A 24,435-nucleotide genomic window follows, 5' to 3' on the forward strand; every position below is an offset into this window, starting at 1 on the left:
CATACTGGGCAAGCCCCAGCCGGGCGGCTCCTGTCCCCATCCCCACACAGGACACAGTGAGGCCGTGGCTTGGCCCCAGCGCTGCTGCCAATGACTTTCCTCTCCAACCAATTCACCACCACAAGGCGAGGAGGCTGGCAGTGTGTCCCGGTTCCCTCTGGCGGTACCTCAGGATGCAATGCAGTCATTGCTAATGCATCTGGACTCATTTACAGGGATGAGAAAATGTTTCCAGGTTTCCCACAAAGTCCCATTAAGATCCCAGTCCCACTCTAATTTTAGTGCCCTCATCAACAACGCCTTCTCCAGCCACCCTGACGCTCCAGGGCCCCATGGGGCTGGCAGGGGCACCCCAGCCACATGCCTGCTTTTGGGGGGAGCTAAGCTACACCGGGAACAGATGCCTGGAGGGGGTGAACCCAAGCCCCACATTCCCCGACCCAGCAGCTTTGCACCCATGGACAGTGGGGATGCCCCAGCGCAGCTTTTGCTTGAGAGAGGCTGAGGAAGGAAACCTGGTGGGAAAACAACAGCGAAAGCCCCCCCCAGTCACTGCGTTGGCCACTGAGCCTCAGGCTGTGGGACCCTGCTCACCGCTGAGGTTGGAGAGGGGACAGCGGCAGGGGGCAATGCTCGGTGGGGCTGGGCATGCGGCACAGCACAGCCCTGCAGGTGCAGGGTCACAACCCGTGGCACCAGTTTGTCCCCTGGCGACGGCCGGTGGCTGGCCCAGCACCACACTTGCCGCCAGCAACCCTCAGAGCTGGCAGCGCCTGCCCCACCAAGGCAGCGGGTGCCCACAGGGCTCCCGTTGGAGCTGGTGAGGGCACACATGGATTCTGCCCTCAGCCCCACACCCTCCCAGGCTATCTATAGCCATGACCTCAGCGGGAGCCAGGGCAGACACCCAGCCGTGCATCCTCCCTTCTTGGCAGGGCTGCTGCCACAGCCCCCACCCAGTAAAGAGCCACGGCCAAGCCGAGGCTTTTATCCCATACACTCGCTAATCCAACAGGATTCAGTGTCAGGGGCTGCCCACAGGCAGCTTGCAAAGGTCGTTTCCAGGGGGGCTCAGCCAAGCGATGGAGAATGCCAGCCAGCAAGGGCAGATGGCGGCACTGGGTGTCACTGTGTTAGGTGACAGGGTCTGACCCCAGGGGCTGGGCATGTAGGTGACCTGGCTCTGAGGAGGTTGAGCGGGGGACACCCCAGTGCAGGCACGGGTGACCTGAGGACACCCCGCAGCAGTGCCCCACGGGCATCTGGGTCGCAGCCTCCCGCAGAGCTGGGGAGGGGGGTGCGGGGAGGGACCTGCTCACACTCCGCCAGCTGCCTGGGGGTAAGTGGGGAAGGGGTGGCCCAAAGGAGGGGAATTTCCCCACCTTTTTTCTCCAACAAACTCTGGCTTGTGCAATTAGAGAAATTTGTTTAACAAACTCCCGGGGGAGCGTGGGAAGGTGGGGTGGTGCGGCCAGGGGCGCTGCTCACACAGGCCTGCTCCCTCCCCACCCGTGTCTTTGATCAGTGGCACTCTTCGCCGGGGGAGGGGAGTGGTTCCCTGCAGCCAGAGCACAGCTAGAGCCGTGCTGTGCCGCAGGGAGCACCTCAGACCCTGCGGACGTGCTGCCTGCAGCAGCCCCCCGCCCTGGCCACACGCCCCCCTCAAGCAGCGCTTCGCAACCCCCTCTGCTTGCTCACCCCCATCCCAATGGCCTCACGGTTGCTGGGGCAGCATGGCCCCGGCACCCCACTGCACTGTTGCGTGTGGCCCCCCAAGCTCCAGGGCCGCATGTGCGCACCCATGCATGCGCCCTGGCGCGCCCATGCACGTGGCGTCAGCTGGCAGGCAGGCGCAGGCTCCAGGCGCCCGCTTGCTCTTTCTCATGCAATGCCATTTCCATTAAAAACCCTTTACTCTGCACTTTTTGCCAGCACCACTTCATTGGTATTCATGCCACGCCGCTTGCCTGTCCTGGTGCACAGGTTACTAAAGGAGATATTGCAGCACAGTGCGGCGGGGGTCACATTACAGCCTGCGCCGTCTTGCTTTCCCAAATCGCCGGGCAGGAGCCAGGGGACAGCAGGAGGGGGTTCAGGATCTGGCACATCACAGCTCCTGCCAAGCAACCATGGGACAAAGCAGCCCCGTCACCCGTTGCACTGGGGCGAGGCAGGCTGGCAGGCAGGCTGTGGGAAGCTTTGCAGCAAACAGCGTGATGGGTGGCTCCCCAGGGAGAGCCGGCAGGTCATGGGTGCTTGCCATCCCCCCCAGCAGCCCACCGAGCCTGGCACGAGGCAAGAGCTGCCGGCAAAGTGGGGCCTGAGTGGAGAGCGGGGCGCACACTTGGCACTGCCATCGCCCTCACCGCCGGTGCCCAGACGAGTCCTGGGTGGTATCTGCCGTGTCCCTGGCACAACTGTACCCCCAGGATGGCGTCCTTGGGTGAGGAGGGAGCGGTGGTGCCTCTCATTTTGGGGCTGGTTTGGGGAAAGGGGAAACGTCTGGGTGGAAAATCAACATTTCTCTCTCTGGGGTGGTTTTTTTTTCCCTTTGAAAGCAAAAATATTTCTTGGTTTTTCATGATCAGAAACATGTTGGGGGTTTTTTTTGGACAACAGCCGGTCAAATACCATTTCTCCGCAAAGGGAATGCAGGGGCCCTTTGCAAGGAGAACAAAAGCCTTCTTAAAAAACAAGATAAAACCCCCAGTTTTTTTAAAAAAATCTGCCTGGCCACAGACTCTAACAAACTCCTGGGGAAGAGGGGTCAGCAGGAGGGCCAGATCCTGGCATTCCTGTGCCAGGCAGCGCTGCCTAAGGGTGCCACGGCCCCTCCCGGTGCAGTGGTAGTGGACAGTCCAAAGCCCAGACTTGGGGATTTTGCCCAAAATGCTGATTAGAGCTGGCTGCTGGCCGGAGAAGGGAGGATTAATGCGTTTTTAAAGCAGCGGCAAGTTAACAGAGAAATCAATCCTTGGCAGGAGCTGGCCCGCAGGTCCCCTGGTGCATGAGCACTGCCACACCTGTGCCATGGGATCCTTTCCCAGCTTACCTCCGGGACTTGGGAAGCACTGGGCCTTGGCGGCCGGCACAGGGTGTTGGGTATTGGCCAAGCTGGCACACCACGGCACAGCCATGGGGGATGCCTGCCCAGGGCTGACGTGATGGATGGTGAGCCCAGCCACCCACCCAGGTGCAAGCCAGGCCCCGGGATGCCGGCAGGGACCCTGCACATCCTCACCCTGCAGCTCGCACATCCTGGGGGTCTGTGTCCCCTCCCAGAGGGGATGACACTGTCTCAGGGTGCCCAACTGGCCAGGGCAGGGAGGGAGGCTGCGGTCAGGCTCTTGCCTGTGCCAATTTGGCACATCCAAAGCCTCCAAAGGTGCTTTGGTACCCAAAACTCACAAGGGTTTGGCACTGGGCACCCCTGGCCCCCCCATGAGGCTGTGCCCCCTCGGGCTCAGCCCCACAAGCAGCCCCCAGCCGTGCTGTGGGGATGTCACTGGTGATGCCACACGGTGCCAGCCTGGTGCGGCAGGGCTGAGCACCCCTTGATGCCCTGGCTGCTCCCCATCGCCTTTGCTGCCCTGCCCGGCACACCCCAAGGAGCTGCAGGAGAAATCCCCGCCCTGCAGATCCCCAATGAGCAGATCACGTCCCTGCACCCCAAGGCCCTGCCTGCACCCACTGGCTTGGGCGCAGGGACTGGGGGAGATGGGAGCCCCCCTCCCAGCCCCCTGCCACAAGCACTCAGCCCCCTCAGTGGTGCTCAGTGCCAGCACTGCCATCCTGTGCAGGAAGAGCCACAGCATGGCTGAGGGCGGCAGGCAGCAAGCCAGCCTTGCAGAGAGATGTTTTGCCTCCCCTCCAGCCCTCCTTCTTCCCCTCCAGCAAGGGACCTGGGGACGCTCCCCGTTGCCACCAACGCCCCCGTCGGTGCCATTCAGGGTTGTCCCCAGGACAAGTGCAGCCATGCTGGAAGCAATGGGGTGGGGGGGATGATGGGCACCCCTGGGGCTGCGGGGAAGTGTCCGGGGGGCCAGGCACAGGGAAGGCCAGTGCATGCAGCACCGGGTAAGGAAAGCTGGCAAGGCAAGCCGTCCCTGTCCCCTGCGGCCATCCTTGGCCAGCCTCTGGGGAGCCCTGCCTCCTCCATCACCCCCAAAGGCAGGGGACACTGCCTCCCCCTTTCCCTCTGGGTGCCAAACCACCACCAGGCCCTTCCCACACGCACAGCCCTGGGCTGGGACAAATCTCTCACTGCCACCGTGGCAGTTTTCCCCCAGGGCTCCCGAGCTCTCTGCGCTGGGGCTGCCCAGGACTCCCAGAGGGACCCCCCTTTCACGCACTTTGCTGCACCTCGCCAAGGGGAGCGTGGCTGGCCCTCAGCACGGCTCCTCTGCCCATGGAGCCTCACCACGCCAGCGCTGCCCTGTCCACACCCTGCTGCACCAGCCATGCTGCAGCCACCCCTGCGAGAGGGGAAAAACTGCCGGGTCAAAGCAGGCTCAGGCTACAGCTCCAGGCATCCATCCCCAGCCTGCCCGGGCTCAGGGGAGTAAAAAAAACACCAGAGCGAGCTATTCCCTGCTCTCTTTGAGGTAGCCAGGCAGCGAGCTGGGCCCCAGCAGCTGGGCTTTGTTCAGGGAGCTGCAAAAGTGCACGCATGCTTGCAGTACTGGGTACGCGGTGGGTTTGCTCCCTGCCATGGTATGGAGGGAAACACAGGGGGGTAAGGAACTGTGGGCAGGGAGGGAAGCACAGGCAGGGGCAGAGCTGCCCAGGGAAGGTGAACTATTGGTGGGCGCCTCAGCACGCTGGAGGAGGGTGCCTGATTTATCGTGCGAGGCCCCAGCCAAGTTCAAGGTGATGCGGTAGAGAGTGGCGCAGCGTGAACGCCAGCCACCCGGCCGCTCAGCTCTCACCCCACGGCATCTCTTGTGCAGCGGGCCTTATCCTGCCCGCTGCCCCGCGTGCCTATTCCAGCCCTCCAATCCAGCTTCATATACCACACTTAAAACAGGATTGTTCCTGGGCAAGGATGTAAGATCAGATCAGGCAGAAGCAGCAGGGTCCTCGGCGGTGCGAGCGGCAGGGCAGGGTTAGCTGGGGCAGGCGGGCACAGCATGGTGGGCGCCTCGCGGGGAAAGCAAGCATCTCCCGAAGGTTACATTTAAAGAACAGCCTCATTGTTTTTCCCAAACAATACTCAGCAGATGAAGAATTGAAAGTATGTTGCAACCTTCCCTCTCTCCCCCCGCCGTGCCCGGCTTGCTGCTCCCATCCATTGGCAACTGATCTGAGCTCCCGGCTAGAAACCAGTTTGCCGGAGCTACTGGTGGAGGGGGTGAGTGCTGGCGCTCCCCTTGCTGGCTGAAAAGCCACAGCGCTTTTGGGAAGGAGGTTTGCCAAAGGATGCCCCAATGAGGTGTGCCCAGCGGGTAGCTCCCTGCTATGGCCACATGCCCAAGCCAGCGGTGGCAGCCGGGTGACCTGCAGGGCCAATTGGTGGCAGCCGGGGAAAGGCAAAAACCCCCTCAGCACCCAGGAGACGTGGCTGCGACCAGGCCACGTGGCTGCAATGCCTCTTACAGCCCGTCTCTGTCCCCCGAGCACTGCAGCGTGCCCGTTTCCCCAGGCGCTGACAGTGCTGGCAGGTACAGAGCTCTGTGCCAGGCCAGCTTGGCCAGGCTGCTTCCTGATGCCCCCAGAACTGGGCGCTGCTGGCTACAGCACATGCACAGGTTCGTGACTGGCTGCTGGCTCTCGGTCAGGCAACGCAGGCGCGTTGCCTCTGCGCTGAAACCAGTCTCCAAGGATGCATCTGAGCCATGTGGTGGGAGCCAGGTGTCCAGTGGGAGACCCTCTCCCAGGCTCCATGGGTCCACTGGGGCCCACAAGCAGGGAAAGGGTCTCTGGCCAGACCCTGGTGGGACGCCCAGCTCCCACTGCTCCAGCTGCCTTTGAGTCCGGCTCCCATCTCACCTCACCGCCAACCAACGGGTACCAGGGTGGGGGGCTCAAGGAGTGCCGGGACGACTGCCAGGGGCCAAGAGACGAGCCAGAGGTTTGCAGAAGCATCACCAAGTCATAAAATTTGCACATGTACCCCTGGGAGTATCCCAATCCAACCCCCTAACCCTGCTGCGGATCCAGGCGCTAGGGATAACTGTTCTGGCTCTGGAAGCACCACTGGCTCCTCGGCAGCAGCTCCCAAGGGACACATGCACGGAGCCAGCGGTGGGTGCTTAGCCCTGGAGTTATTTTGGCATCCTGGCAGCCGGAACGGCCCCCACTTTGCTGTGGGCAGGGTGAGGCCTCACATCTGGCGGCACTGCCAGTGCCGCTTCCCCACTAATCCAGACAGCTCCCTCTTGACTTCCCGTCCTGTCCCTGAGGGGGGACAGAGGTGAGCCAGGGGAGCATGAGAAGTCCTCGAGCAGGGACGGGGAGCTGAGGAGGGCACAAAGTCACCCTCCCTGCCTGGCAGGAGACTCGACCGAGGCCCCAGCCAGGAGCGTGTCACGAACGATGCCTTTGCCAGGGCTATTTTGGTGCCACTGGGCTGCCAAGCCCCAGCTTGGACCAGCTCCAGCCAGGAAGGGCGGCTGCCCGAGTGGTAGCCGGGGTCCGAGTGGCCACGCTGGGCTTGAGGGGCCGTTGGTGGCAGTAGCAGCAGGGAGATGCGCAAAGGCAGAGGCAGGGCGGCTCCCGCGCACGTTCCAACGTATCCACATCACCATCCGCAGCTCCCAAGCCCAGGCGAGCCTCCTCGCCGCGCGGGTGGGATGGAAACAGCTCGGCAGCGGTGGGGGGGCCAGATCCGGTAGGTGCAGACAACGTCTGATCCCATCCAAGCCAGGCTGGATTACAGCTGAGGCTACACTAGGGCAAGGGGGGGAACCGGAGCCTTCCCTGCGTGAAGGTGGCGGGGCAGAGGCTAGGATCTGCGGCAGAAAAACCAGCTCCCCCCCATCGGCTGGGCAAAGTGCTGGGAACAGCATGGGTTTGTGAGCAGAATGGCTCCTGCCAGCCCTGGCCCGGCCAGCCAGTGACCGCACAGCTTCCCACATCAGACCAGTGTTGTTAGCTGGCAACAACAGGCTCTGACGACCCAGCGCCGGCTGGAGACAGGAATGGTAGGGAGGTGGCAGGACCCCCAGGAAGGATGGAGTTGGGGGAGGAAGAGATGGGGAGGAAGAGGAGAAAAAGAAAAAGAAGAGAGAAGAAAAAGAAGAGAAAAAAAAAAAGAGAGAAGAAAACAGAGTAAGAGAATAGAAAAGAAAAAAAGACAGATCGAGGTGTGACCCTTGCCAAGTCAACCACACAGTGGGGAGCACTATCGCCAGGGTCATTTGAGCCACCCCAGCGCAGCCCACCCGTGCCCATGCCATGCCTGTGCTGTCACCAGCCTCACCCGCTGCAACGCACCCAGGGTAGAGCGGGGATGAGGCTGGACCCCACGATACCCTCCGGCACAATGCAGGTGTCACTGAGGGGATCCCCCAAAACCCCCACAAGGCAGCCGAGCCCAAGCCTCTGAGGTGGGACCTGATCCTGCCCTGCAGTTCCAGTGCAAGGGACGGGGTCTGGAGGGAGAAGCGCGGGCACGGGCTCTGGCAGCACAGCCTCCCGCACCACAGTGGGCTCTCGCAGGGTGCAGCATGAGGCCGAGCTTGGAGCGGGCAGCAGCGCCAGCAGGGAAGAGGTTACCAGCTGGGGACACGTGGGGGAAGCTGCCTGCTCAATAATTAAATAAATATCAGAGATCAATAAGGACAGAGCAAAGGCATGGCCGCAGCGGTCATGGTGCAAGCAAAGGGGGGGGGTCCCCTAAGTCTCCCCACCGTGGCCATACCAGCTGTAGGGGGACGACTTCGGGGACCACGCCGTTGCCTGCGCTGTGGGCCTTGGCGTAGCCACCCCGCCACACGCTGCCGGGCCACGTTGGTGTGGCCTGGAGTGACACCAGCGTTCCCACGCACGCAGCTCCCCTTGCCACCCCTACGTGCGGATGGGGGGCCGTCGTTGCCCACCCCCCCAGCTCGGAGACTGAGGGGGTGTCCCCCACATCCTGCCATGCACACTCCCCGTGCCCTCCGGCCCGCCAGCGCAGCACGGCGCAGCTGTTTGCAAATTGTCCCAAACTTGGTGGATTTTGAAGAAAAAGCCTGTGCCCCCCCCACCTTCTTGCACCCCACCATGTGCAGCCAGGCTGGGGGTGTGTGTGGGGGGGGGGAAGGAAAAAGTTTCATGCTACGCAAGAGGCGGCGCGGCCGAGGCCGAACCCGCAGCGCCAAGCCCCCCCAACCTCCCCGAAGCCAAGCGGGGACCCCCCGCAGCCCCAGAGCCGGCGGCTTCCCCGTTCCATCCACCGCCGGGCGCAGCGAAGGGAAGAAAAAAAACCCAGAAATACCCAAACCACAACGCAACCTTCTCCCCCCCCCGGCACCCCAAGTGAAAGCGGAGGCAGAAAAACCCCGAAAAGCACCAGAAACACACACAAAAAAAACCCCAAAACACCAACCTAAAAAAGGCGCGGGGCGGGGGGAACAAGAGGGAAACGCGGGTCCTCCGAGCAGCCCCCACCCGCCCTTTCCATGTTAAGATTATTTTAATCGGGGGGTGGTGGTGGGGTTGCTTTATATTTTTTTTCTTTTTCTTTGCATTGCAACTGTAAGAGTCTGTTGCGGCGAAGGGGGGGGGGATTGGGGGGACGCGGGGTTGGGGGGGCGGTGTTACCTGGGTCAGGCAGAGAGGAGACGAATACATCCCGAGCCGTGCTGGGAAAGTGGCTAATTGCAGGGCTGAGACTCGAGGCGTAAAAGTTACTGAGTCATTTCGGAGGCTGGAGCAGTCCGGACGTCTTTTCTCTCTCTCTCCTCCGGAGCGGCTCTGCGGGGCCCGGGGTGGGGAGGCGGCCGGGCAGGGGGAGCCAGCCCCACGGAAGGGGGGGCCGAGGAGGAAATAAAAAAGGTCCAACTTCCACACACCCCCCCCCCCCCCCCCAACAACAAAATATTTAAAAATAAAAAGCAAAATAGCAAAATTTTCCCTCTCTGGAAAATAAAGCGCTGCTTTTTTGTTGTTGTTGTTTGTTTGTTGGGGGGTGGGGGGTAGTTAAAGAGGCAAAAGGCTCATCTTCGCCCGAGGCAGGGGTCGGGGGGGGCCGCACCCAGCCTGCAGGCAGGGGCGGCGGGCAGCGGGGAAGTTAGAGGGGTAGCGGCTCCATCCGAGAGCGAAAGAGGGAGGAAAGAAAGAATGAGAAAATAAAAAAAAAAAAAGAGAGAGAGAAAACGAAAAAATGAGCGGGGAATGAAGTGACGTTATGAAAAAAGCCCATCCCAAAATATTACATCCCATTTAAAGATGTAGGAACCCCCTTTGGCTCACAGGGCCGAGGCACGGCGGGGCGGGGCGGGCCGCCGCCGCCGCCCCGCGGGTCGGCGAGTTCCGCCGTGGCCGGGCCAACCCCCCCCCATTTTCTGTTGGTTTGGGTTTTCTAATTTCTATTTTTTAAATAAACGGAGTCAATACGACGAGAAGCGAGAAAAAAACCCCAAAAACCTGCAAATTCATGTGCAAGTTCTGGGCAGCGGCCGGGGGATGCGCCCCCTCCACAGCCCGGGGGGGGGGGCACCCCGCTGGGAGACGCTTAGTTTCTCTTCCCGCCACCCACCCCCTTTATTAAATGACCGGCGGCAGCTCGACGCTCTTCCCCGGTACCGGGCGGGGGAGGAGCCCCCCCCGGGCAGCCCCGCGTCCCCCCAGCCCCGGGCGCACAAAGATGAAAAAGAGCAAAAGCGGAGCCGGGCGAACTGCAAACCACAAGTTCTCGCTGCAGAACCCACCCCCCGCCGCCCCCCCGGGCCGTAGGCGCCCGTACGGGCTAATTAGAGAGCGGGCAGGGCGAGAAAAACAAAGGGAATCCCCGGTTCCGAATTGTGAGTGAGCCGGGGCCGTGCGAGATGGCGTGCGGGGCGCCGAGCCCCGCTCCCACGGCCTGTGGACACGCATATGGGGGGGTGGGGTGTGTGTGTATTTTTATTTTTAATTGCTCCCTGCAGTGACCTGAAACGCAGGCAGGGACCGCTGCGGGGCCGGAGCTGGGAGCGGCCCCGCAGCTGCCCCCGGGCACGCCCTGCCGGAGCCCCCTCCCCGCACCACTGATCTTCACTCCCAACTTTTACCGCCCCCCCAAGGATGAGCCCCCCCCGGGGGTTTGGGGTTCAATCCCTGCCCCCATTAAAAACAACCCGGCGGCGGCACAGGCTCCCCGCAAACTTCACGGCCGGGCCCCACCCCCGCACCCTCCCTGCCCCGGGGGGAGGGGGGAGCCGTGGCCCGGCAGGAGGCGAAACCCAGCACGGCGGGGCCGGGGAGGGATGTTTTTATTGTTACATCGAGAACAGCGATTCGGTTTCTCCCTCGCCCCCAACCCCCCGCCCCCGGTGCGGGCAGGGTGGCCCCGCATGGCGCGGCGCGGACTTGAGCGCGACCCTCCCAGGCGTCACTTCCAAGTTCAAGTCGGTGCGGCTGTCGAGCCTCTCCGCCCCCTTTTTTTTAGCGGCCATTTTCAGCTCCATCCAGCCCTCGGCGGGCTGCGGAGGCTCCCCCCGTGCCGCGACCTCCCCGCCGGGCGGCTCCCGCCTCCGCCCCTCCCCCCCCAGGGCCCGCGGGGAGTGGGGTGTGCGGCGGGGTGGGCAGGGGGAGGAGAGACGGCGGCACCTCCACTCCGGCCCCCCCTCCCCCCACACACACCCTGTTAAACTCCGCTGCCGGCAGCACCCCAGGCCCGTCGCCTCCTCCCCCGCAGGCAACTTTTGTTCGTGGGTACTCACGCGAAGACACGCACGCGGGTGGGGTGGGGGTTGGGGGGAAGAGGAGGAAAGTAGAAGAGAAAATGAAAGTGTCATGGGACCTACCATAGCCAAGTGCAATTAACGGGCTTCCAAGTTGCTGCGAAAAGCAAAGCAAAGAGGGTGGGCTTTTTTGGTATTTTGTTCTTAAAACGTGTGTTTTCCACCGAGCCGAAGGGGGGGGTAGCCCCAAAGAGAATAAAAAAAAAATTACCCAAGACTAATTAATAATAAAAGCCCCCCAAGGGCGGCGGGCGCTCAGCGCCGCTCCGGCCCCGCCCGCCTGCCCAGGGCCACGCTCCGGCCGGGCCGCAGCCGCTGAGTGCCGGAGGGGCGGCGGGGCCGGGGGGAGCGCGGCGGGCCCGAGCTCAGCCCGGCGTCATGCGCCGCGGGAGGGGGGGGGGGGCTGATTTTAAAAGGGGAAAAAAATTAATTAAAAAAAATAATTTAAATAATTTTGAATAAAAACAATAAACGAGCGCGGGCGGAGGCCGGCGGCGCGCCGGGCTGCGCCTATGGCAAAGAGAAGCCGGCATCCCCCCCGCCCCCCCCCCAGCGAAGCCCAACTCCGGCCGGGCACGGCTCCTCCTCGCAGCCCGCAGCGCCCCGACCCCATCGCCGCCGCCTCCTCCTCCTCTGCCTCCTCCCCTCGCCCGGGGCACCGGCGGCGCTGCGGAGGGGACGCTCCCGTTGCGGGGGCGGGGAGGGAGAGGGAAGAGGAGGAAGGCTCCGGCCCCGACCCTGCTCGCCCGGCAGCGCGACGGTGGCCCCCAGCTGGTGCTGGTAGGTGGCGGGGGCTGCAGCGCGGCCCCCCCGGGACCGGCGGGCTGCGGAGGGAGGCGCGGGGCCGCCCCCGGCCCTGCCAGGCGCGGGTGGGCGGAGGGAGGGAGGGATGGGGGGGTGCGGCCCCGGTGCGGAGCTACCGCAGAGCTGGGAGGAGCCGCGGGCAACCCCCGGCCCCGCACAGCCCGCCCCTGCACCGGGCCCACGGCGTGTTCCCGGCCCCGCACACCGGCGGCCCCTCTCCCTAACTCACGAGCACCCCAATCCCCACGACCACCTCCACCCCTGTTCTCCGGACACCCCCCGTCACCCCCATCAGGGGGGCGCAGACCTGCCGCCACCCCCATCCCTGCCCCACCGACACCTCCCCCCCAGACTCCGGGACCCCCCCGAGCATCCCCCACCCCCGCCCCCATTCCCTCCAGGGTGCCCCATCCCTGACCCCCCTTTCCCTTATGCCCCCCTCAGCACCCGCTCTCTCTTAAAGCCACAGGCCGCCTTGCAGCTGGTACAGGGGCTTCATCGCGGGGTGGCTGGGGTTTGCCCCCCGCCCCGGTCCCGCTCGGAAAGTTGGCAGCACCCTGGGAGCCGGGTTTGGTGTGGGAGCGGCAAAGGGCGCTTGTGGGGGAGCGCTTCCCTTCGGTTCTGCCGAGCCCTTTTGTGTCTGGCCCTGTATTTTTAACCCTTGTTATCGAGTAATCCTTTAATCTTTTAATCCTTTCAAATAACCATATTTTTCTATAGGAAGGGAACAACAATTAGATTTCCCCCCCCCCCAGTTTGTGAAGGGGCGAAGCGGGCGCTGTGCGGCCGTGTTCTCAGGCACACTCCATAGCCTTGAACAAACAGGAACATAATCTCCTGTCTTGCACTCAAATGATTTCAGTGTGATAAATAATATGCTAAATAATTTATTCCATACTTTTGAAATAAAATTAAAGCGAGCTACGCTGATATTCCCCATGTTTTTATTTCATTATTTTCTCCCTCTTTTTTTTTTTCTTTTTTTTGGGGGGGACTCAGTGAGCCCTGAGCGTTTTTACAATGGATCAGCTCGATTTTAACAGGGATTTTGTGTACACTAGAGGTTTATTTTATTCATCCCCGTATCCCCTTCACGTGCTAAACCCACCGTGCACATACCAAGATACTGGATGTTACATGGCACAATTTGTGCGTTCACAGGGTGTATTTTACTGCCGTTCAAGTTTTGTCAGACACCGAAGTACGGCAATCGGCCTTATGGAAATGAGAGCTAATTTGGTTCCAGCTTTCTATATATAAAAAAAATTCTTTATCTTTACAAGCTCTAGAACTTTTGTGTGTTTTTTTTTAATCACCATCTGCTCCCCCCCCAAAAAGCCACTTCCCTGTTGTAAAGACGAAAAAAAGGTTTCTGGCTGAAATGAGCAGTTCACTTGCCTCGTCCCAGCTCCATAAGCCTTAAGGAATGTAAATGCGGCGGTAACTTTCCTCACAGAATACAGTTTTCATTTTCTGCCTGACACTGGGTGAGATACAGCGCAAAAATAAACCCGGGGAAGAATTTGCCAGTTTTTAACCACTTCCGAGGCTGCCATCGGTGCCTGCCTGGCAGCTCCCCTCCCTCCTGCCAGTGCTGCCTTTCGCTGCGGCAATTCCTTGGCTCCTCATGTTTTGGGGAGGACGTGGGTGTTCGATGGGCCCTGATGGGCCAGGGGTGCCAGGCTGAGGAGGAGAAAGGGGGCTGGGGATGATGGGGGAGGGTGTGAGAAAAAGTGGGGCTGGGGTTTTATTTTCACTTCTGCAAGGGCCTGGGCCACGGGACGGTGGGGAAGGGGGTTCTGCCTTATTTATTTTTGTAATGCTGTTAAAGTATTTCCTGGATGATTCGAAGCCGGGCTTGAAGGGCTGCCGGCCTCGTCTCTGAGACACCCCCGTGGGTTTCCAGCAGCCCCGAATGAATTCCATTTCTCCCATCCCGGCGAGGGGCCTGGGGACTGATCCTGCACACACCATAATGGCAATGACCCCGGGCTGAAATAATCTCGGCACAGCAAATGGCACTTGCGGGTCCCAGCGTGGGAGACGTCCTGGCCAGCCGCAGCGCTGATCCTTGTGCCCCGCTGCGGGAGGGGTTTCACTCAGCCCCAGGGGTGCAGGCGGGCTGTGGGGGTGCAGGCAGGCTGTGGGGTGCAGGTGGGCTGTGGGGGTGCAGGCAGGCGGCACTGTTGCAGGGCTGGGGAGCAGCTGCTGGACCCCACTACCAACCCATCCCCGCTTGTCCCAGCCAGCCCCGGTTCCCAGTTCCCTGGCCCTGGTGCAGCCACCCCAGCCTCAGCCCCAATTCCTAGTGTAAACCCAGGCAGAAAACCACCAAAAATGCAATAATTCTTTTTTTCTGTTGTTTCCAGGCTGCCTCTAAACAGCATTTTCGGGGGGGGGGGAGGGCAGAATCCAAACCCAATTTAATTTTCCTGTGCAGGACATCCCTGCTTCCTCAAATAAGAAAAAAAAGGGGGGGATTTGGGGTCCTGTTCTGTTTCTCCTAATGGATTTTCACAAGGGTTGAACCCTGGCAGTTGAAGCTGAGTTACTCCTATTTTGGCACAGAGATGGAGAGTCTGGATCAGGCCCTTTATTTCATGCCTTGGGTGCACATCTCAGCCTGGCTGCAGGCTTCCGACCACTCGTCTGTGAAATCAGTGCTGGGAACAAGTGGAAATTTGTGTGTGTCCCCCCCCAGTGAAATTTGCTGCTGCAAAGCCAGTGAAATCCCACGCTGGGGGTTCATGCCGTTCCCCACCGCCCTGTGCCCCCCCGGCTGGCCTGTGGGCAAGAGCCCCTGCCGGGTGTCAGCCCAAACAGCACCGGACAGCCCCCGGCACGGCCCTGGTGGCTAAGACAGCTGTGCTTGCCCCTCCTCAAAGCTGGGTTTTATTTCTAAAGAGCATTTAATGGTTGATTTGTGCTGCTAAGACACCTTGATGCCAACTTTTGGGCTCAGCCAAGGGGGTGCAGATACCTGTGGAGCAGCGCGGGGCTGGGTAACCCCCCCCATCACCAAGGGAAAATATCCCCCAGCCTCATTAGCCCTTTTCTTGGGCTCATTTCTAGCATTTTTGCAGGGTTTTTTCAAAGGTCCCATTCTGCTGGGTGCAGCCCTTGGGACTGCCAGCGCCGCCTAGCCACGTCCCTCACTGGAAAGAAAGAGAAAGGGAAATAACCCACGTTGGGACAGTTTTGTTGCTGCCTTTCTTTGCTTTTAAAGTAACTTTTAAGAAGAATATTCTGGTTTTGACCAGAATTTATTTACTTTATTCCTGCATATGGCTCTTGGCCCGAGTCCCAAACAGGCAGAGGTCTGGCCCGGCTCAATTCAAAGCCAAAACGTGCAATGAAAAAATATTTTATTTTTCCCTTTTCTCTTTCTTTATAAAGCAAGTTTTTAACTGGTGAAATTGTTGCTGACAAGGGGGGCGATTTCAGTTTTAAAACTTCTAGCAGATTTCAGTGAATTATTCTGCAGGAATTTCAAGGTTTTTCAGGATTTTTGCTGTGGCGCTTTTTTTTTTTTTGCTGCAGGTTAGATGTAAAAACAAAAAAATAAATCCCCACATTTTTTTCCCCCTCTATTTATTTCATCAGCTCAAACACCACCTCTTCCCCCCAGGTTTGTTGGAAACCAGCCCTTGAAGAGCCACGGCCGGTGAGAAACCCCCTTTGCAACCCTTTCCTGGCTCCCACGCTGCTCTGCACCGGGAAGCCTGATTTCCCTGGGCTGATCTTCCCCGAACTGACCCTAAAACTTGTTTCTTTACATCAGAAGGGAGGATTTTCATCTTTTCTCCTGTGTGCACTGGCCTTGCTGCTGCCAAACAGCTTCAAATCCACCCGCAGGGCTGGAGTGCCGCTGCCGACCCTGACCTGGGGGCTCGGCCAGTGCAAAGCCCCAGTGGGGTTTTTGCAGACACGTGTAGATGGAAGCGCCAGGAACTCTCACAAATGCCAAAATTTCACTCGATTAAAAAAACCCAACCAACAACCAAACCCCAAATGCAACCAGGAAACATCTCCTCACTTGATTTCCACCCCCCACAAAAAAAAAAAAAAAGAAATAAATCAGGTGTGGCCACTCTCTAGGGCTGGTTTGTCATGTTAGTATTGGGAATTTGGGAAATTTCTGGAGTGGGAGGAAATATGGCCCCGTCTCTTAGCTCAGTGCGAGTGCATCCAGATTCGCTTTTCTTCCCCTCCCTGCAGACGGACCTGGCAGACGGGGGCTCCTGCCGTCGTCCCTGTGCTGCTCAGCAAAGCTGCCAAACAGCCGCGGATGCCCCGTGGCCCTGGCAGCCGGGGAGGGCTCAGCTTCAGGAGCGTGGCCAGCTCTGTGCCACAGCCCTCATGGCTTCCTTGGCATGGCAATGTGGCTCTGCACCCGCACGCTGCAGGCAGGTGCCGCCGCCACGCTGCTCCCAGCAGCGCCCCGATACTGGGGGCCTCCAAAACACCCGTGGGCCAATGTGAGCAGCACCCAAGGGTGGGGGATGACAAAATTGACCCCAAATATGGCTTTGCTGGGGGGGAGGGTGGAGGAGCAGGGAAGCTTCTCACCAGCTTTGGGGAGCAGAAAGTGAAAGTGGTTGGCGGTGGGTGTGATGAGCACATCGGGGCTCTGCGCCCCGGTACCCGGCTGGCACCCCTGTCCCCTGGGGGGTCAGTCCCCGGGAGCTGCCAAAGCCTGGGGAGGACAAAAGCAGCCAGTGCTGGCGTTTTGGAGCCCGAGCGGGAGGGGAGGAGGAATTGTGGGGGGATTTTAATCAGTTGCCAAAGCAAACAGAAGCACGGGGAGGTAACGAGCTACCTGCTCCTGCTGCTGCTCCCGCGGTTCTGCCTCACTGCCCACCGCAGCAGGGAGGCTGTGCCTGGTCCCGAGCCCCCGTTCTCCTGGTGCACGTAATATCAGGGACTGGGGCTCCAGACCAGTGCCGGGGGCCAAATGCCCCAGCAGCAGCAATGGAAAATCACCATCGCCCAGTCGCTCCGGTCCAACACCGGGGCCAGGCGTGGGGGTTCATGCTCCAGGCGCAGCCCTCGTGCCCGCCACGCCGCAGTGGGAGCCCAGTGCTGGCCCCAGCCCCATGGGTGGCCCTTTGGACGAGGCATTTGCTGCAGTAGGAAATGGTTTCTCCAAGGGTTTTGTTTGCCAGATGAGAAAACTGGGCTGGAATTTGCAAGAAGAAAGTTTGAAGGGAAAGAACGGCAAAGAATTATATTAGTTTTCCAGAATGAGCTTCCAATTGCACTGGTGCACAGAGACGCGTCCCAAAGCAACGTGAACCAGAGGCATATGCAAAAGTAATATCGGGCAAAGGGTCCCTTCTCCAGGAAAAGTTTAGCAACTCACATAATCAATTGCCAGCCTACATCTATAGCTAAACCAATTACTGCAAACAAATTGGCATGAATATTCGCCTCACAAAGCTCTCCGGCTGCACAAAGGGCTCGCTTTCCCCCTTATCCGCCACAATTTTACGAGGAAAATTACTCGGATGCTGAGCATACTGTAAGTAATAGGCTCCTAATTAAAAAGTATACCATTGCTCATTTGTTTTTAAGCACACATTAAATGTGGTGGGTTTTTTTCCCCCCTGCTGCATTCAAATGTTGGGGTTGCTGGCTTGGGGTTTTTTTGCAAAAATTGGCTTTCCATGTCCTGATTCTGGTTTGATTTGACTCCCCCCACCCCCTCTGGGGTCTGCTTTGAATTAGTGAAAGCCAAATCCAAGAATCTGGAAAGGGATATTATAGAATTTTCCATGTCATTGTTATTTTTTTTATTTTGTGGGACCGGGCAGCTCGGCCGAGTGGGGAAGAAAAAATGGCTTTTGTGGTTGTGGCAGTTGTGTGAGCTGCTGGCGCTGGGGCTGTGCTCGCTGGGTGCGGAGGTGGCAGCACCCGCCTGCAGCTGTGCTCACCGGCCCCAGGCCTTGGCAGGAGACACGCTGCCCAGAGCGCTCGGCACAGGGCATTGAGTTGTTCCAGCCTGGGGAGAGCACCGGCCTGGCTGCCTGCAGTGTTTTGCCGGGGGGGGTTCATCCCCTCTGCAGCACCCCGGGGTGGTGAGCGAGGGGCTGGGGTGGTGGCAAGGGATGCGCAGTGCCAGCGTAGCGCTCGCACTGTGACGTCACAGCCTGCGGACTGGCAGGCAGTCCAGGCGCCAGCCAGCCCAGGCACATGAAGCAGGCACCGAGGGATGCTGTGCTACCTGCCAGAGGCTCCCTGGGGGACACGGGGACACGCAGGGGACACATGGCTGCCGTGACGGCCCCCCAAGGTGCATTGCCCTGGAGGGAGCACCACCACGCCACGTTTCGGCAGCACCCCAGTGGTGGTGGGTGCCGTATGGCCTCGTGGTGCCGGCAAGTGGCGCCAGGGGCCAGGGACCTCTGCGGGGCAGGTGGGGGCCTCGTGTAGCCCTGGCAGGGGGGCACGGGGGGGATGATGTTTCACGGTCCTGGTCTAGACTTGGCTCGTAAACCCGAAGTTACTGCAGGGAGAGGGGCTGGGGCAGCAAGTTCACAGGCTGCGGAGGGTCGAGCCCGTCCCCTTGCCCAGGTGAAGGTGCCCCTGCCTCAGTTTCCTCATTCCACGCCATGCCAGGGAGTGGGGATTCAGTGGCCGGTTCCCTCCGTTTCACGCACAGGGGCTCTGAGCAGGGCCTGGAGAGTTAACACCAGCGACACCAGCCCTTGGCTGCCAGCACATGCTCTGCCCGGCCCTGAAACCCAGCCAGCTCCGGGATCCAGCAACAACAGCCGCTATTGTGCACCAGCAGCCCTGCGCAAGCACCCAGCTGCCACCGTAGGGTGGGAGGGTGCAACCGGCAGGTGACAAGTGGACTTTGTATCCCTGCTTTGGGCTGCTGGTTGTTGCCTTTTTTTTTTTTTACGGGAAGTACAGAAAACAGGGCGTTCAGCTCCCAGCAGTTCTCTCAACCTGCTTTGCAGCAAGCGAGGGGAAAAAAATTTTTTTTAAGGGAATTGCTTGGCTTTTTTTTTGCTTTTCTTTATTTTCTGCCTTTTTTTTTCCAACCTTTTTTTTCTTTTCCTCCCTTCCCTTATTTCCCCTCTTTTTTGCTTTTTTCTCTTTTTTCCTTTTTTTTTTTCCTGGGTCTTTTCCTACAGTGGCTGTGGATGCATCTCCTCAGAGGGGCTGTGTTTACCCAAGTGGCACCATGTTTGTCACCGGGGCTGGCTTGCTCCCATGTGTAAATATGTGGTGGGAGCCACATGACTGTGCCAGCAAACATCCTCCTGCCGCCTGTCAGTGCTGGGGCTGTTTCGTCTCCCTCCCCGGCAGCTCCCGGGTCGCTCCTGCGAGAGTGGGGCCGAAGCCTCCCAGCTGCTGCTCCCCAAGTTTGGGGTTCAGCCCAAAACTCCAGCTGTTCCGGGGTGAAGAGGGGCTCTGCGGTCCCTGCCCCAGGCTGCCTGCTGGGGCAGGAGGCACAGTCTGTCCCTGCTGGCCCATTCCCATGGCGCTGCAGGAGAATCACCTCCTCCCGCTGTGTTAGGAGGGGGGAAACTGAGGCACAGCTCTGTGCTGGCTTTTTGCCGTCGATGGCAGTGGGAGCAGATCACACACACACGGGAGGTTTTTCCTGTCAGATCCTGAATCTTTTTAAACCAACATTTTTGTGCCTTTTGGGGTGAGGGCTGTCGCTGCGGCAGAGACATGGGGTCTTGCACCCCACTCCCAGCTCGGCGCGTTGATTTTTTTGTCTTCCCCTTCCTCCACCATGGCAGGACTTTGGTGCATGCAGAGCCAACAGCTCCTGTGGCACAGACTCCTTGCCACAGCGCTGTCCTGCATCCGTGTGTCCCATCCCCTCCATCCCGACCGGGCTCTGAGGCCTAGACCTGTCTGGGAGGCTTGGAAGCTGACAGACCCTCCAAATAAAGAGTGTTTTGGAGGGATGGAGGCACCCTGAATTCAGGGTTTCTTTGGCCAGGAGCAGGCCCCTGCGGGTGCTCTGCTGCAGCCAGGTGCTGTGCAAAGCTGCGTCCCTCATCCCAGCCCTGCATACACTGCATCTGCCTGTTACCCCCCCTCAGCCCCCGGCTGCCACTTCTGTGCCAAGGGCACAAATGCACAGGGAAACAAAACTGATTGCAAAAAGTGGGGCCGGGGCAGTGGTTCCTCACCCCGAGAGCCTGTTAGCACGGAAGGAAGATGACGGAGGAGTTCCCAGGCACCGCTGTGCTGCACCTGTGCCTGACCCTGAGAGGGGAGCAGGGCTCTGGGGAGCACGGTGCAATGCCTGGCTCCCAAATTTTCCCATAAATGTGGGGTTTGGGTCACATCCCCCAAGCCTTGGGGAGGACCCTGCCAGCCCCAGCCTCCTGCATGGAGCATTGCCGGCTGTGGGGCTGGGTCTGTCCAGCCCATGCACCCCAGACCCACCAACACTGCGGTGCAGGGCTGTGCCGGCTGCAGGTGGGTCTCACCCTGCTCCTGCCCCGTCTTTCTATGGGCAGCAGAAAGTGCTGTGGCGACCGGCTTGGGGCTGCTGGGGAGCCCCGCACCACCTGCCCTGTAGCACCGCAGACCCAGCTCCAGCCTCTGAACTGGGAAGTCTGTCTTGAAACCAGTCCAACTAGAATAACTGGTAAGGCAACTGTGGTTTCTTTTCAGGAAAAAAGAGATCTTGAAAACGAACTGAAACTGTTTTCATTTGGACAAAAATATTCCTAGACATGTTTCCACATTTTGCCAGCGTGCAAGAGCATTTACTTTTCATTTTTCAATGGAAAGCCAGAGAACTGTAATTGAAAATGTTGCTTTCCCTGAGGAAAAAAAAAAAGGCAAGGCAATTACTGCTGAAAATACGTTTTGGTAAAAACAAAGCAACTTGGTGAAAGAAAACCCTTCCAAAACCGGGCCTGGCCTGTTCTGACATGGTTCCCCCGAGTTCCCGTTGTGCCTGAGCCACACCGGGATGCGCGGTGCTGCCCATCGTGGGCTGCCCGGTGGGCTCTGCTGGTAGTTGCGCCCTCGGGACCGGCAGTGGCCGGCGGACTTGTGGCCCCGGCCCCTCGCCCTCTACTGGAGCTGGGGACCCGCCTGACAGCGGGTGTGGGGCACAGCAAGGCATCCCCTCCGCGTCCCTGCCGCATCCCCCACGGCCCGCCTGCATTTTGGAGAGGGGTGTGAAGCAAACATGACACGGCCTCAAACACTCAGTCCCATGGTGCTTTTTGGAGTAGTGATAATTAAATTCAGACTTTTTTCCTTTCAAAATGCCCTGGAAAAATCCCATCACTTTGCAAATCAAAATAAGCATTTCCAATTAATCCTCTAACTCAAACCACATGGCTTTTAGGGAACGCGGTTGCACTCTGCTGAGATGCTATTTTTAAACTGGTAATGGCTCTGGCGATGTTCTGAGTGTGCTGCAAGGCAGGCACGGTGTGGCCCAGGCAGCTGGGAGCTGCCAGGCACAGGCGCTGCCAGAGAGGGGCTTGGGGGCACCTCATCCCCATCCCCGCAGGTGTGAAGGCGCCAGTGCCAGGGCGGGTGACAGCTTTTCCTGACCGCCCTGGGGGCTGCAGGGACACGGGCTGAGGCTTTGTGAGTTCAGCTTCCCACCTCCAGTGTAGTAGTGGTGACCCCGTGCCCCTCCCCAGAGCTAAGGTGTCCCAGCACCAGCACTCCCCAAACGCCTCCCCTGTGGGCTGAGGCTGCACGAACTTGCAGGCAGGGGCATGGGGTTTGTGGGGCCAGGCACTGGGGCTGTGCCAGGGACAAGGGTGGGCACAGGCGGTGTAAGAGCAGCACTGGTGTCATAGGGGGAGGATGAGAACATTAAACCCTCCCCCTGAAACACCCTCCTGGGTTTACCGCAGAGATTCTGCCAGTGGGTGAAAATCCCTGGCCCCGCTTGTGAGGCCTGAAGCACCTGGCACCACTCCCAGTTGTGCCAGTGGGAGGGACTGGTGGCACTGCTGGGCCACCTCCCTCCTCCCCAGGGACAAGAGCCCCGAGGTGCCCCGTGGCAGCCAAGGGCACCTGGCTAAGTGATGGGCCCAGCTCCTGTCCCCCAGTCCTTGTCCCTGTGCCACCCACCCCCCGTCAGTGGCATTTCCAGGGCCCCTCCACAGTGGTGCCAAGGCAGTGCTGAGCGGTGCCAGCTGCCACCTGCCAAGCCCAGGGGGTTATTTTTAGCCCTGGCTGGGGATTTGGGTGCTAAGCAGATGCCACCTTGCAAGCTGATTTGAGTGCTAAGCTGAAAAGCTGGGGCTGTGGCCAAGGCAGGCACTGATCTGGCCCCGGCCCCCACCTGCCCCTGTGCTGGGAGAACTGGTACCTGCGCCCTCCCAGGGAGGGGGCACTGGGTGAGCGGGAGATGCTGCGGGGTGGCATCCCCCCGCCCCCCGCCACCAGTGTCCATCACCCCCCTGTGCCCAGGGATGCCATGGGGCAGTGCCGCGGGGAGTGGGGGTGCTGGCCCCCCTCCAGGCTGTGGGGGCTGGCGCTGGGAGAAGCCGCCGCCGGCAGGGCGAGGTGGGAGTGGGAGTCGCGCATCCCAGCCAAAGTCAACTCTGCCATCGCCGTTCCCAGGCTCCATGTGCTGATGGGTGCCCGGGACCTGCGCAAGTGAGGTGCTACCCACCCCCCAGATCCTCCTCTTCCTCACACATGTGCTCCTGCACCAGTTTTTCCTCCTGGACTGTTTTGGGAGCAGCCAGGAGCCCGCAGGATCCCCTTTCCCCAGGGGTGGGAGCTGTGGTGGGGCTGAGGCTGGGTTTGGCACTGTTCTGGGCACCAAGCCAGCACCTGGAGCTGGGGGACATGGGGATGCTTAGGTCCTGCTTCACCCCACTGTGGGGGCTGGAGCACCCACATCACCAGTGGAGGGAGAAACGAGGGTGCTGAGCTCCTCTGGGAGCTGTGACAAAGGCAGGGTGGTGGAGCCAGACGCTGGAGCAATGAAAGTGCCCATCCTCAGCCCAAGGTGCCCCAAACTTTGTGCTGTGCCCCCCTGACCAGCTTCTCCCAAACAGCATCCTGGCCTCGCCTCCTTCATCACCTCCTACCCGTGCCCTGTCCCCCATCCCGGCCATCCCCTGTCTCCCATGCTGTCCCCACTGGGGTCCCCGATGGCTAGGATGCTGGTTGGGAAGGAGCCATCCCCTGGGGACACCCAGTGTGGTGGCAGGCTGGGGGTAGCACGTCAGGGATGGCTGGCAAGTGGCAGAGGGGACAACCTCGGCCCATCCCCCATCACCCTCTGCCGACTACAGGGTGTTGCCCACTGCTCGCAAACGCCCACAGCAGCCCTTCCACGCCAGCTGGCTGCCAGCCCTGCCTGGCGCCCACTCCCTGCCCGCTCCTGCCTGCACACGCCACCAGCAGGGCCCGCACCCAAGCCCCAGCGTGCTCAGCACCCGCCTCGTGCCCTGTGCCAAGGAGGCCAGCCTGACCCTTCTCCCTGCCGCAGCTTTGCCAGTGACAGCGCAGACACTGGGTCTGGCCCCATGCGGAAACGCTTTGCTCTTACACCGATGGCTGATTTAGTGCCTGTAGCCAGGCTCATGGCACCCAACACCCCAGGGACAGGCAGCGCAGACCAGCCGGGCTGGTGGGTGTTCGACAGATGGGCGCAGAGGCGGCTTTCGGCACTGTATCTGTGCCAATCAGGCAGCTCCGAAACACTGTGGCTCCCGGGGAGGCTGAGAGGGGGTGATAGCGGGGTACCAGCCCCGGCACTGCCCCAGCCCTGGGGCTGCTGGGAGCAGAGTCAAGGGTATTTTGTGGGGAGAAAGAAGGCCACCGCGCTAGGCCCCCGGCCCTGCAGTGTAGGCTTTCCAAGACGCTCACCATTAATTTCTGAGCTTACTAAGAGCTGGGCTTTGTCAGTAAGGCACCATGTAAAGCACATTGTTGTCTCTTAGCAACCTTAACTAGTTTAAGAAATTTTTTTGGGTTTTTTTTTGGAATATAGAAGAAATGAGCCAGGAAATGGCTGTGCCATCTGGGTTCATCCGGGAGCATCAGCTCTCCCGTGCGAGTCGTCAGTGCAGCACAATGGCTTGGCCCCAGTTCCCTGGCGCCCGGCCCCAGCTCCCGGCGAGCCGTCCCTGCTCCCACTTTACAAAACGGGAGTGTGGGGAGCACTGGGAGGCTGCTGAGGGGGATGCAGATCTGGGGATGGGCGATGCTGGTGATGGGGAGGGGGAGGTCACCAGGCTGTGCCGGGGTGGCTGGGATGGGCTGGCTCTGTACGGGCAGGGTGCAGGGAGGTGGGGAGGGTGTGGAGGGACCATGTGAGAACAGGAGGGAGCCTTGGCCATGCCCCACCACTCTTGGCTTGGAGCCCTCCCCGTGTTGCCAGCCCTCTCCCCTGCACAGGAGCAGATTGGGGTGCCATGGCCAAGGGCACTGGGCAGGTGGCGGCAGAGCAGACGGGACCCCAGGTTCCCCACTCCTGCTGAAGTGGGACAAGGATGGATGGGGCCAGAGCTCCCACCACATCCCTGTCCAGGCTATACTGGGGTAACTGGGCCCCAGCGTCACTTTCCCCATGGTGACGGAGCCAGTTAATGGCAAACGGTGCTGGGGAGCATTAACCGAAGTGGGCAGGGGGGCGGGGGTATAAACAAGCACAGAAGGTGAATCTGCAACCACAGGAAATCAGTTCTTAATTCGAGTGAGACACTTTGCCCCTTGATTTCCTGTAATCGTGCCTTTATGTAATGGCGGGGGAAGGGCGGGCAATGCTGTGGGGAGGGGGCAGCTGGCAGGAGGGGCG

At 60.2% G+C, this 24,435-nt stretch overlaps 1 protein-coding gene across 5 annotated transcripts in view; it reads right to left on the reverse strand.

Annotated features, from left to right (window-relative positions):
• NFIC (nuclear factor I C) overlaps positions 1 to 11,071 on the reverse strand; it is a 43,864-nt gene extending 32,793 nt beyond the window's left edge. For 4 of the 5 annotated variants that reach the window (XM_064469617.1, XM_064469616.1, XM_064469615.1 and 1 more), the window contains exons 1-2: positions 10,929 to 11,048; positions 8,746 to 9,229 (exon numbers count right to left, since the gene is read on the reverse strand). In XM_064469617.1, the coding sequence (XP_064325687.1) occupies positions 8,746 to 8,775 (30 nt within the window). In that variant the 5' untranslated portion in view covers positions 8,776 to 9,229; positions 10,929 to 11,048. Of the gene's footprint in view, positions 1 to 8,745; positions 9,230 to 10,928 lie in introns of all 5 variants that reach the window. The other variant, XM_064469614.1, reaches the window with a different exon arrangement.
• Between the last annotated feature and the right edge of the window lie 13,364 nt (positions 11,072 to 24,435).

Source organism: Phalacrocorax carbo, chromosome 19 (genome assembly GCF_963921805.1).
Source record: "Phalacrocorax carbo chromosome 19, bPhaCar2.1, whole genome shotgun sequence".
Taxonomy (NCBI): Eukaryota; Metazoa; Chordata; class Aves; order Suliformes; family Phalacrocoracidae; genus Phalacrocorax; species Phalacrocorax carbo.